At 44.7% G+C, this 12,841-nt stretch overlaps 1 protein-coding gene across 1 annotated transcript in view; it reads left to right on the top strand.

Annotated features, from left to right (window-relative positions):
* Nucleotides 1-9,008: 9,008 nt before the first annotated feature.
* The window catches only part of CRBN (cereblon), a 39,101-nt gene continuing 35,268 nt past the window's right edge, over nt 9,009-12,841 (top strand). Inside the window, exon 1 of the mRNA XM_010003371.1 lies at nt 9,009-9,126. Coding sequence (XP_010001673.1) covers nt 9,009-9,126 — 118 coding nt within the window. The remainder of the gene's footprint in view (nt 9,127-12,841) is intronic.

Genomic DNA, 12,841 nt, shown 5'->3' with positions numbered 1-12,841 from the left:
AGGGGACTGCAGAGCCTTAGGAACAGCAGCACTAATGATCTATTGCATTTATTTCTCCAGTAAGCAGAAGTAGATTAAAACCAAAACTGCAGAAGTTAATTGGGTGATTGCACAGCGTCGCTCTTGGCTTTTGTTCTCTGCTCCCTGCCGAGCTGCAGCTGTGGGCACCACCCGCAGCTGGGCAGGGCTGGCCTGCCAGCTGCACCAAACTGCCCATGGAAAGGGCTTTAGTGAAGTTTTGTCCTGGGAAAATCTTGGGGAGCAAGCAAGCAGCCTGTGGTGGCTGGGTCTGAGTGGTCCTGCTGCCCCCTCCCACTGGGCAAGTCATTTCCTCGCTGACCTTCCTCAGCCTCAGGAGGGACTTGGAGAGCATGTGGGGAGCAGTTTTATAGCTGATAAAGGTAACTGGAAGTGATGTGTTCTCACTGCATTACATGATGTGTGCCTCATGCTGCCAAGGTTGCTGGATGCCCGAGCTGGGACATGGGTCTCACCTGACAGCTCCAAGGCTCCTTGCACAGCCTTGTGCTTCACCTTCCCAGGATATTCCTGTAAAACCTGTAGCAGGAGACACACCAGATTGTTTAAGGTATTAAAGATTTTAATGAGCCAAACTGAAAAAAGTTCAGATTTCTAATAAACCCATGGTTAGAGAGGAAAAGGAGGAGAGAAAGGCAGCTGCTGCTTCATGGTTCAGCAAACACGGGCTCTCATGGCCATCACATCCATGGCAAGTCCATCCTGCCTCCCAGTGCTAGATTGCTTTGAGAGCTCAGTAGAATTTTCCTCCAAAATGCCAAATGGATGAAGGTCTTGAAAATGATGGAAGCCCTAGACTCAGTGTACATGAGTTTTACAGTGTATTTTCTCAGCCACTGTGGGAACAATTAACCAGAGATGATGAAGAGCAGAAGTTATCTGTGGGCTCTCCATAGAGCTTCTGTTGGAGAGGCAGGGCTGGGAAGAGCCAGTGGTGTGGGGGAACTGGCACTCTCCTCAGGCACAGGTCCAGGGGGGAAAGACTTACTTTTGGGAGTTCTTGGAGATCTGCTTTAGCAAGGGGTTTTCTGTTCTTCCTCTAGTCCAGTGTGAAGTGGCTGGGTGTGTGTAGAAGGCATATTCCCTACTACCATGAGCAGTTCTCCCTGCAAAAATTGTTAAGGAGAATGAAGTTGCAGGAGTACATATGAGAAAAGGGTTGCTTTTCCTCTAAGGAATACTGGGATATTTATCAATTCCTCTCCATTAGAAGCCGAACACATTCAGAGCTAAAGATGAAAAGTGAGGAACCCATGAAGATCAGATGAAAGGATGGAAATTATCATTCAGGTAACCCAGCTACCTTAACACTGTCACCATGGAGATCCCCGATTAGATTCTGCTCTTTGCATGCAAAGTGCTGAGGAGCACTGGGTTCATAATTGGCATCATATTTCTCTGGGTATATTAAGCTTGCCCATGGAATAGTGCTCCTCAGGTCCTGGGTGTGATTGCAGGTAACTGCTAGTAATACATTGGATCAGAGGGTTCGACAGGAGGATTTCCAATCCAGGGATTGTTCCTGTGGGCAAGCCTGGGGATGATGGTAACTGAGCTGGGGTGAACTTGAGGCATTCTGGGGCTTGGAGCTGCTGAGAAAGAAACTGTGGTTTTGATAATGTTCTGCTGTCGCTTGCTCTGCTTTCCTTGTCATTTCAGATTTCTGTGCTCTGGCTCTGGTTTTCCTGGATTTCTGACTCAGATAAATACCTTTGCTCTGCAGTCCCTGCTCAGAAGGCTGGGAGGGCCCAGCCTTCACTTCTTTGTTTTTTATTTTGTTTTGTAGATCGGTACAGGTGGGCTCCATTTTACCCAAGAAATGCAATTAGATGTAGCTCCTTAGGTTGCCGTTATAACCTGCCTCTCACGCATTCAGCTGCTGCATTTGCTCCCTCTCCCATGCAGCACTTCAGGGCTGACAGCAGAGGTGTCACGTTTGTGGCTGCAGCTTTAAACGAAATCCAACTTTGCCTTTTATCCTCTTGTGTCCCTAAAACAGTTTAGTCCCACTGTAATTATTAGCATTCTCATTAAGAACAGTTTAGCTAAAAATCAAGACACAAAGACGCAGTGGCTGCATCAAAGCACCGCAAATCCAGATAAAGTGAGGTTTCTAATTCGACTTCTATGCTTTGAAATAAATCCTTAGAGCATCAATTACTGCTGTAAAGCAATTACTATCAGCCTCCACTGCTCCCCTTTACACGTTTTAATTTAATTATTATTTTTTTGCCTTTAAACATAGGGTAAGAAATTTTACAGTTCCTCAAGAAGAACCCAAGCAGACAACAACAAAAACAATTCTGTAAAAGCAAAAATTGCTTTCTTTTGTAATCGGGTTGATTAGAGTCATGTATAATCATACACAGCAGGTGGGAAGATTAACATTTCACTAATTCCTAGTGGTCATTACTGCAAGGAAATTTAATCTGCAGAGTTCACAAGCATTGGAGTTGCATGCTGGTAAAGCTCATTTAAAAGCCAGAGCAAAACCAACAGAACTTTATATTCAGGAATCTGGTTTTACTCAAAACTCTCCTGGCCTGCAGGCAATGCACATCCACCCAGTATCTCCTGCTTAATTGAAAAATAGATTCATATTGATCATGACCACTTAACAAGCACACTCAGAACCCAGCCTGTTGTCAGCTGCTTTGCTCAGGAGTACAGGCAGACCCTCGCTGGGTTAAGCTGCTTGGTAGGAGATATTTCTAAAGCAAGTGGATTTTTCTGTGCAGGGGCTGTGTTAGTACCCAGCACTAAGGGATTCAGTTCTCATATTTGGATCAATTCCAAATAATTCTGCTACAGTTGAACAAGTTTTTATTTTTTTATATGAGAACAAAATATGACATAATTATTATGATCAGATTCTGCTTCACTAACCTGAATGTGTGGTTTGTTTTTTTAATTCAAAACTCCAGAATAAAATGCCCAGCAACTTTCTATGTGAAAGTTATGGTCAATCTCCTACTCCTGCACCTACACCTCTAATTTCTGGACTTCTTTTTTCTAGTTTGTACCAGCAGGAGACTGTCTGTGACCATTCAGTGGGACAGCTCACGATGGGCTGTGGCTAAACTGGAAATGCTTGAAGAAATATTGGATGGGTAAGTAGGGATGACCACTCTGCTCTTCTGGTCATGTGGGGTCTAGCTGAGATTTAGCTGCTTTTTCTGCCTCCCATGACCAAGAGCAAAGGGAGGTGAAAAAGCAAAAAGGAAGACAGTGGTCACTAGTTGAAGTTGCTTTGAAGACATCTCCCAAAAAAGCATCTCTTCCCATTCACACCCATTGACAATCCATTTGCATCTGTCTCAGAACATTGCCCTTGTGAGGAGCTGGGAGGTGGAATCTACATCACATCCATGAAGCTGTCGCTGTTCCTCTGCTGCTGTGGACCAAGGAGATCTTAGGGACCAGAGGTGAGGTGCCACCATGGGGCAGAGCTGGCTGGGCTGGATGGTTCTCCCTCCAGCAGGAGCCCATGAGCAGCAAAGAGGGTTTCCTCCATCCCGCTCTAGATACCTACACTTCAGCAACTCTCCTGTTGACTTTGTTGGGATCATTTGGCTCATTTTCTTACCTAGTGCCTTAAGAGCATGAATACAATCCTTTCTCCATGCAGTGAAAAGTCTTGTTGAGCTAGGTTGTTAAAAAAACCTATAAAAAGTGACCAGGTGGCCCAGTGGCTGGAGTTGGCTGGGTTGGAATAGAGGAATATTCCAAACCAGATAACAACATATCCTGGCAAATAAACCAAGTGACCATTGAGCATGTGCTTTATTGGACATCAGGGATTTGTACTGTGATGATAATGATGATGTTACAGTGGTACAATGCTGGTGTCCTTTACCCCCTGAAAGCTTTGGTGGGTCTGAGCCTGGGGGCACTGGTGATGCTTTCTTGTCCCTTGCAGGCCCACAAACCAGCACAAAAAATGTGGCTGAGGCTCCAACCCCTGGCCCAGCTGTGCTGCTCTGCCAAAGTTATGCTAAGCTCAGAATTACTGTAGTTGTAGTGGGGTAAACAAAATCAAAATACACTCCTGCTGTTGCCTGAGCTCCTTCCTTTTCAAATGGTGGGTGCAGAGTAACAGCCACAAAACCTGTAGCTCAAATCAAAGCAAGTTATGCACCAGGCTCAGTGCCCAGGGTTAGGTATTTCCCATCCTTTAGCCTAAAAAAAAAAGATGGACATGAGCCTCGTGGGGCCCCGGGCAATGGAAGGGATAAGCAAACAGGAGGACATCAAGGGACTGTCACTAGCAAAGATAACAAAATTAGCGAGTAAATGAACAGGCAAGTCAGAACATCAATATGCACAGTAATAAGTGGCAATGATTCACCAGAGATCTGTTGTTTTAATGATGCTGTTGTAAAAATGATGGCCCTGAGCTATTTCAGACCACGTATACTGAATTTTGGCTGATGCTTATCAGTTTATATGCAAGAAAATGTATAGCATGCAACCTAAATGGAACAATCCTTTGGACAAGAAGAAATGGATTGCAGGTGCAAACAAGCATGAAATGAAAATCTACTAATGAGTTTCCATTAGTAGCTAAATACATAATCGAATAATTTTTAGCCAACACAGGGCAATGAGAAAATCAATTTATTCCTCATAAGTACCACTATATGGATTGATGCTCTAGTACAGCTAGAGCTGGTCTGGTTAAGTGAAAGCTGAGCTTCAGCTTCAGTTAAAACTCAGCTGATGGCAGCAGAACATATTAGTGATTTCCCAAGTATATTTGATCCAAGGGTTAGAAATGTCTACACAGCATATCTAGCTCCTGCTTGGAGAGCCAGCTCAAGCCTGTCTTCCTTCCCATCTTCCTCTAAAACCCTAAATGGGAAACAAATAAAATTTTTGTAACCTTTTATAGCCACTGCCATAACCCTGTGTGTCAGCCAGCATCCTTTATCTCTCACCAGCTGGAAATCTCACATTTTCATTGCCCTGAATCACCAGATGCATTCATCAAACATGACAAATGCCTCCAAAACACTAAATCACACCACTCCATCTCAATGGGCTACATAATCATTGTCATACTGACAATAAATCTGAAAGATTCTGTGTTCCAGACTCAAATATCTACAGCTTCTACCAGGGCTGAGAAACTGCAGGGGGAAAACTGAATCCTAAATTAGGTTAAAAAGTTTTTCAGTCACTCGGAAATTTGATAAACTCATGAATTTTTGTGAGGCTTTCTGATTTATTTTTAGAAGTAAAGTATTATATATTTTTTTTCTACCCACAGGAATGATTCATGGAGTAAGAGCCATTTTCCAAGAATGAGGTTATATCTTAGGAAGTATAAAAATGTAGAAAGGGAAAAAATCCTTCTCTGCTCTCCTGGGGAACTGCCAGTTTGGGGTCCCAGGTCCCAGTGGCTCCGTGCCTGCCCAGGGGTGACATTGTAAGGTGCTGGCAAAGCCCCTGCAGCTTCCAAGGGGAGGGAAATGCAGCAGAGCATCCTCCTCCTTGCTCAGTTGGATGGGACCCTGCACTCAAAAGGCTGTGACAGGAAAACACTGAAGTCACCGTGGGTCAGACTTTTGGTATCACTCAAAGAAAGGACAAGTTGAGCTGTGGACACATGAGCAAGTTGCCCGAGGCATCCCAGATAGCAGCTGAGCTGGGAGAACCACATCTTTCCTGCAGCGAGATCCAGGCAATGCAAGGTAACTTGATAACCTCAATTAAAGAGATTCTCATTTTCTCTGGAGTTGGTAGAGGCCAGTAAATTGGTGCTACCTCAGATAACCTTATTTTATCCAGGACACAAGCAGATTCTAGCTCTCTATACACCAAACTGGTTTTACTTCCATGGAGCCAGTAATCCATGGCTGGAGTGTCTAAACAGACATTTTAAAATTACTTAAGTAGTAGGTGCATGAATTTAAACTTTTCAGAGTTTATAACCCACATTCAAAAGCCTTGTGCTCATATGTAGGGTTGCAGCATGAGCACCTAGAAAGTCTTGGTTTTCAGTCCATACATGAATCTTTAATTTTCTGAAGTATATTTATAGACACACCTGTGTCTGTACATGAAGCAAGCAGAGCACTTGCTGCTCTGCAGTCACACAGCATCTCCTTAGATCTCTGCTGAGTGCTATTTATTGCATTTGGAGTTTTAAGTCAGGTCAAAAAGGAGACTTGCCAGGGATTTTTCACTGTGGTTTTGCCACCCAGTTCCCACTAAAGCTGAGTGTGGGATTTTGCTGTAAAATAGTTGCTGAGTTTGCAAGAAAGCAAAACCTGTGCTGACATCAGTGGGAGCTGTGTATCTGGAATGATTAAAGACCAAAGCCAATGATAGGACTGCATGGGATTAGCCTGGGATCTGGGAAATCAGTACTTTGCTGAAGCAACTGAAGCTTCTTAACAAGGGGCAACTTAAGGTGAAGGAAAACCCAATCCTGCTGATTGTCTGCACCATGAACTTCCACATTCATCTGCCAGCACTGCCCAGTTTGACCTTGAAAGCTGTGATGAATGGCTAGGTCAGAGGGAAGGTCTCCAGCCTGTCCTCACCTCCAAGGCTTTTCTCATGGATGTACCTGGCACGATGGGCCAGACCATCCACTGGCAGCAACAACCTCATCCCCTCCTTCAGGCTCCCAGGTCCTCTCTGTGTTCCTTCTCCCCCCACAAGGTGCTGTGATAAGGAGGTTCTCTTCAGTTGCTATGGCTGTCGACAACTTCCACTACTATTTTTTCACAAGCACCATCAGATTTACTCCAGTGATAAATCCAATGTTCTGTGTAAACACTTATGTCCTTGACAACCTTGTTTTCCATTAGAAAAATGCTGGGACCTGTTCTGGCAATTGGCAGGTAAAAATGCAGCCTGTGTGGGCTGATGCTTTTTAACATAAGTCCCCAAAGGGTAAGGACACAGTGTGTGTCACAGACCCCACCTGCCTGCCCATGCTGCCAAAGGCACTGGTAGCAGGGAACCCAGGTTCTTTTCTGCACTTTGTCCTATTCAGAGTGTTAAGGGGGCCGAGATTAAAATATCTGAAATGTTTTTCAGCAGTAAGGACTCTCAAAGTAATGATTCTTGCAGACTAATTGCTCCCACAACAATTTTTTAACCTGCTGTTTGATGCAGTTTTACCTGCCAAGCTGAAGAGAGGTGTCAGAAAGTTAAACCTGTTTGCACGAGGCTTGTTTGATGTGAAAAGCAGCCAGGAGCCTGGCAGGAGAGGATTTTCCCAGCTGAGAATTATAAAAGAACACCTTGGTTTTAGAAAGGAGTTCAGAGGGGACCATGTAATGCCAGGCAGGCCAGGGTGCCACCACCAGCACAAAGCCTGGGTGCAGGCAGGGCAAGGATGTCTGCTGGCAGCCTGAACACCACCCAGGAGGCTGCTTTAGGTTCTTTTTTTAAGGGCTGGGTTTTGCCTCCTTTCATTCTGATCAGACTTGGGGTGCTGAGAGTCTGCTCCAATTATGCCCACAGAGCCCACAAACCACCCCATAAACTACAACCTGCAGCTGGAGCTTCAGGTGCTCTGGTACCACAGGCAGGTTGCACCTCACAAGCATCCTCCAATGCTCCTGTGCCTTTGGAAAATAGGGGATGGGCCCAGCAGGCTGCCCCCCTTTTGTTTGCTGGCAGTGGCTCTGGAGCAGAAGACATGGAGCATCTGTGTGCAGGGACCTGCTGGAATGCACTTACCTCTGTGGTGCTTCATCAGCTGTTTCCATAAAAAGAGTATTTTTGGAAGGAGCAGAAAAGTGCTTTGTGCAATTAAAAATAGCAAAAAGGGCTTGGGATGGTAGAATGTGAATAACTAAATAACCAAATCAGCTTTCTCTTCTTGGAAGAGATCCACAACACAGATGCTGTTGGGTGTGTTATCTTTTGAGTGGCTCTGTCCTGTTCCCTCCTCAACTGCCTGCACCTCAGACACCACTGTTCTCTCTGCATTGCCACACTCCATTCTTCCAAGTAACAGTCTTTTGAAGAGTAAAACCCCTTTGTCCAAGGCTGAGAAATGGCTGAGGCAGTGGAAGGGGTGCTTGGAAGTCTTCCTGGGAGGTGACTGTCACAAATCCTGCTCAGGACCTGCCCCAGCTGAATGGGTGAGAAGTGCTGCTGCTGCAAACCCCCCTGGGGAGCCTGCAGGCTCTCCTGGTGAAACCCCCCCAGATAACCTCCCTTGCTAAAGAGTGAAGTATGAGCTGCTGTTTTTTTCTGATTTCCACAAGTTAACCTCTGGATGCAAAGCTGCTCCCCCCACGGGCAGCCATCCAACCCAGGTGCAGTTTGCAAGTGAAATTGTCACTGATGTGACAGCACATGTGAGTGACAGGTCTGGAGCTGTGGTTAACAAGGCTGATTTCACCAAGGTGGGCTCAGAGCATTCAGGCTGTGTTCAGGGTCTGTTTGGTCCAGAGCAGATGGGCTGTAGTCCATCTCAGGTGCTGCAAATGCCAACCTGTGCCACTAGCTTCATTCAAATCAAATCTCCATCTTAATGAAACAGCTTTATTTTTGGCATCTAACTTAAAGCAAAAGGAAAGGATGTTCCCCTGGTACTGGCCAAAGCACAAATCAAACCCAGCCACTGTGGATGTGATGCAGCTTTCACCTGAGCTGAACAGTTTGCCTTGTAGGAGCTCTGAGAGCAGTTTCCTCCTTTAAATTTAATGAACTTCGAGTCAAGAACATTGACCAACTACTGTCATTTGTCTCATCTTTCTATTGGTGCCAAAATGAATCTGCCCTTTCTACTTCTATGAAGATGAATGATCAGAGCAGTCACTGAACATCCACTTTTGCTTGAAGTGTTGTGCTTAGCAATGTAAGAGGTTGAGAAATGCTAAGAAATAAGACATTAAGTGTAGGACACTGCATCCATCCATTGAGGGACACAGGAGAAACGAACTCTGCTTGGTCTTTCACCTATTGAATTGTCAGGATGGTGCAGACCTTGTGTGGTACCAATGGACAAACCTTCAGCCATTGGAACAGGCACTTGGCATTTCAAGCAGATCTCTGGAGTTGCCTTCACATGGTATTTTGGGGCTTTGGATCTCTGGGTATTGAAAGGTGTGGAGCTGGGTGAGAATAAAATGTAACAAATAAACAATGACAGGAGAGATATCGGGGGGGATGGGTGAAGGAGGCAGGATTTGGAGTGGGAGGAGAAAAGAAAGAATGTTTTTCCAATTCAGCTCAGCAGTCCCCTGTGTGTGGGCTAATTTTGGAGATAATTGTTACATGATTTCCTGAATATAATCTGTTGTTATCTGTGCTCTGCAAAATAAACCCATGTCTAATTCTGGAGAAGCACAGGGGTGATTTCATAGTTACACTGAAATGAGAATAAGGCCTTGTTCATGTTTGCTAAAGAGCACAAGGTTTAATTCTGTGCTGTTAGTAGTTACACCAAACTAGTCAAAGAGGGGCCTGTGCTCCTCCTGGGGCAGCAGCCCCAGGTCAGGGGAGGGAGAAAGGCAGATGTCCTGTCCTCAAACAGGTGGGAATTACCAGCCAGAAAATGCTCCCCCTGCAGCAGGGTAGTTAGGAACAGTGGAAGCTGCTGGGCACTCCACAGGCTGGAGCTTAGAAATCCATTGTGGAAAAGTACCAGCAGCTCAGGAGATGCTGCTGCTCTTTTTCCTGCCTCCCAGTGTTATCCCAGCTTCAGGTGTGATTCTCCCCTTCAGTTAAACCTTTGGGTCAATTAAACCTTGGGAGGGAGAGGAAATTCCCCTTAAGGAGCAGATGACAGAATCCCATTTATCTCTGGTTTCCAGGAAAAAAATGAGGGAAACAATCAGCTCTCCTTTCCCCTCCATAAACAGGTCCCAGGAGCTCATAAAATTGAAATAACATGATGAAGAACTGAAGTTTACTCAACAAAATAAGGTAAAATACTTTCAGCTTGCTAAAAAGGATTAATGGATTTCAATAACATATGCCAAATAGTTGTGAACAAAAAGGAAAGCAAATTATCAGAAAAAATGACAACTTTGAGAGCAGTTTCTGGCTTTTGTTTTCCAAATGGTGCTTTCATTTCACAGTGAGCTAAAAAATGCAACCTCGGAGGCTTTAAAGGACTGTAAAACCAACCCAGCTGGACAAAAGCTACTAAGTGGCCTTGAAATAAGTTTTCCAAATGTTCAGCTAATTAAACTTTTTTTCTGGAGGGGGGTTGTGTCAACCCAAAAATAGATTTTAATGCCTTTTTCCTTCACTTGCTGTGGCTACAAAGTGAAAAAAAAAATAAAATAGTCATGATTTTGCAGAGACCATCAAACCAGCAGTTCAGAATTTACTGCCAACTTAATTGGCTACATGGTGTTTAGATTCAATTAAAAAAAAAAAAAGGCAAAACTCTTATGAGCTTCTTTTTAAATCCTGCTCCCTTTTTTTTTAATGCTTAGGAGGCACATAAAATGCAATTCTCAGCAGAAGGATGGTGACTGGGAGAAAATGTAATAGATGGCCCACATTTCTTGTTGAAGTTCCCATTGATCAGTGTTGCTGAGACTATTTTTCTAATCCTCAGAAACATGAAGGAATTGTGGAATTGTCACTTCAGGTGTATGTGGTTCACCTCCTAAGCAAATAAACTCTGAGCTCCTGAGTAGCCTTTATTCAGGTTTTTCTTGGAAGATGGTGTAAAATGGGGAAGAATCAGGAACCCAGGTGTAGTGTTTTCTTGAACACAATTTTTCCTGGTGTTAACCACACCAGTAGTAGTTGTTTTCTTTTTTATGTCAGAATTTAGTGTAAGATAACTGCACCTAACACCTTCTGCTCAAAGAATGAGGCTTCAGCCAGTCGAGCATTAATTAGGAGGTGGTTACCCCACCTCCTCTCCACTGGAGAGGCAGCTTGTATTGGAAACCAAACCCTTTCACAAAGAAGGAAAAAATCCCATCTGTCCAAACAACGCTTAAGAAAGAGATTGATTATGTTTTGTTCGTGCTCACACCAGGAAGTAAAATTACCAGGAAGAAAATTGGTTCTGTCCTGGCTCAAACCAGGACATTGAATCTACAGGTAATAACGTGTTTTCATAATGAAGCCAGTGAGCAGGACAGGGTTTTATGGCCCTAATGGACATGGCAAAGCTGCTGAAGTGGTTCTGGCCACAGCTGTAGAAAGGTCAGGGAGTCACGGCCAGATGCTCAACCAGGACCTTGGACACAAAAACCTCTCTGGAATTCTAGATATGTGCAGAAAAAAATGGCCTGGTGCTCAAGGTGCCACCTGTACTGAGAAAACAATTTCTTTGCATGGTCAGGCACAGTCAGATCTGCATTTCAGCATCTCAACTGAAAATCATCCTTCCTTGGCAGGAGTTTCCAAAGAGAAAATACTCGAGATGTTGAGGATCTCGCATCTGCTGCTGCTGGGGTCATGTAAGTACCAGAAACAGGGGGCAGCTGGTCACTGAGAGGGCTGCTGGCCTGGAAAAAACTTCTGGTGGCCAGAAACAAAACTGGAACTGTGACATGGGAGTTGTCATTTCCTACTGCCCTCCCCTTTTCTAAACCAGAAAGCAAACCCCCGCTTACTGCCCAAAGGTGAAAACAAGCCAACAGAGGACGTGTGTACTTGGGTTCCTGACTATATTTTATTAAGAGAGAGAGGGGGAAATTATACTTGTGAGTGAGGAAACTGTGGTGATCCAGAATTTAGAATAAGAGTAATTAATAAATAATGGGTAGACTTGTGAAGAAAATGAATTTTTCAAAGACTCTAAAAAACTTATTCAGAGCTGCTGTCTGCTCACATTAGATTTATCAGAGGTTTGTTAATTAGCCACTTCTAAAATACCTTTTGCAGCTGCTCTGATATTAATGAGGTGGTTTGTTTCTCCTGCCCCTAGAAGTTCTCCTGGGCTACATTCAACAACCCTGGTTTGAAGAATAAGAAGGAAAATGGTGAGTTCTTAAGTGATGAATTCTACCAAACTGTCTTCAAGTGCCAGGATCTTTTTAAGCTCATGTTGGTAACGTGCTCCCCTGCTACATTCTCTTTGTGCCAAACATGCTGGTTCCCACTCAGGAACTGACTAATAATTCTCCATACAGCCTTTTGGGTGGTTTTTGCCCAGAAATCTCCTCCTCTTCTCCATTTAGGAATTCTATAAAACCCTTCTCCGTGGTGAGGGAAGTGGGATGGGGGAATTCAGCAAGAGCCTGAGGATGGTGGGCTAGTGAGGGAGGTGGACAGGTGGAGGAAAGTAGGGAGGGAAAGAAAAAGAACAGGAAATGGCAGGAAAAAAATGAAGTATGATTTACATGGAGTGTAGCACATGAGGAAGAGAAAGGAGTCACAGAATCAATGGTTAACCAATGGTTAAGATTGGAGGGGACCTTTAAAGATCAGCAAGTCCACTGGTTCCAAGCCCCGGCAGTGGGATGAGGGCAGGGAGGAGCAGGCAGTGGGATGCTCCCAGGCAATCCTGCCTCTGCAGCCACCTCCAGGTACTCAGCAACTGTCCTGGCAGCCACAACACAGTGACAAGCTCCTGGTGTAAAGCCCAAGCTGGAAGAGGTGTGGGTGCTTGCAGTTTACTCTAAGTTGCATTGATTAGGGTGACAATGTCATTTTGTTTCGTGCTGAACGATCCAGCGTTTGGAATCGAGAGCTGTCGGGAGCCAAACGACTTAGCAGAGCAAATTGAAAAGAACAGGGCTGTAAATTGCAAGGACTTCAGGTGGTGGTGAACACTGAGTGTGCTGGTGGGAACAGGGCTGCACACAAACTGCCCTGCCAGCCAAATCCCCATCGATGTGCTGACAAAGGATCCTGCTGA

This window comes from Chaetura pelagica, unplaced genomic scaffold (genome assembly GCF_000747805.2).
Source record: "Chaetura pelagica isolate M959 unplaced genomic scaffold, ChaPel_1.0 scaffold328, whole genome shotgun sequence".
NCBI classification, from domain to species: domain Eukaryota; kingdom Metazoa; phylum Chordata; class Aves; order Apodiformes; family Apodidae; genus Chaetura; species Chaetura pelagica.
Note: the sequence above shows the minus strand (reverse complement) of the source record. Positions and strands in the feature narration are given on the sequence as shown.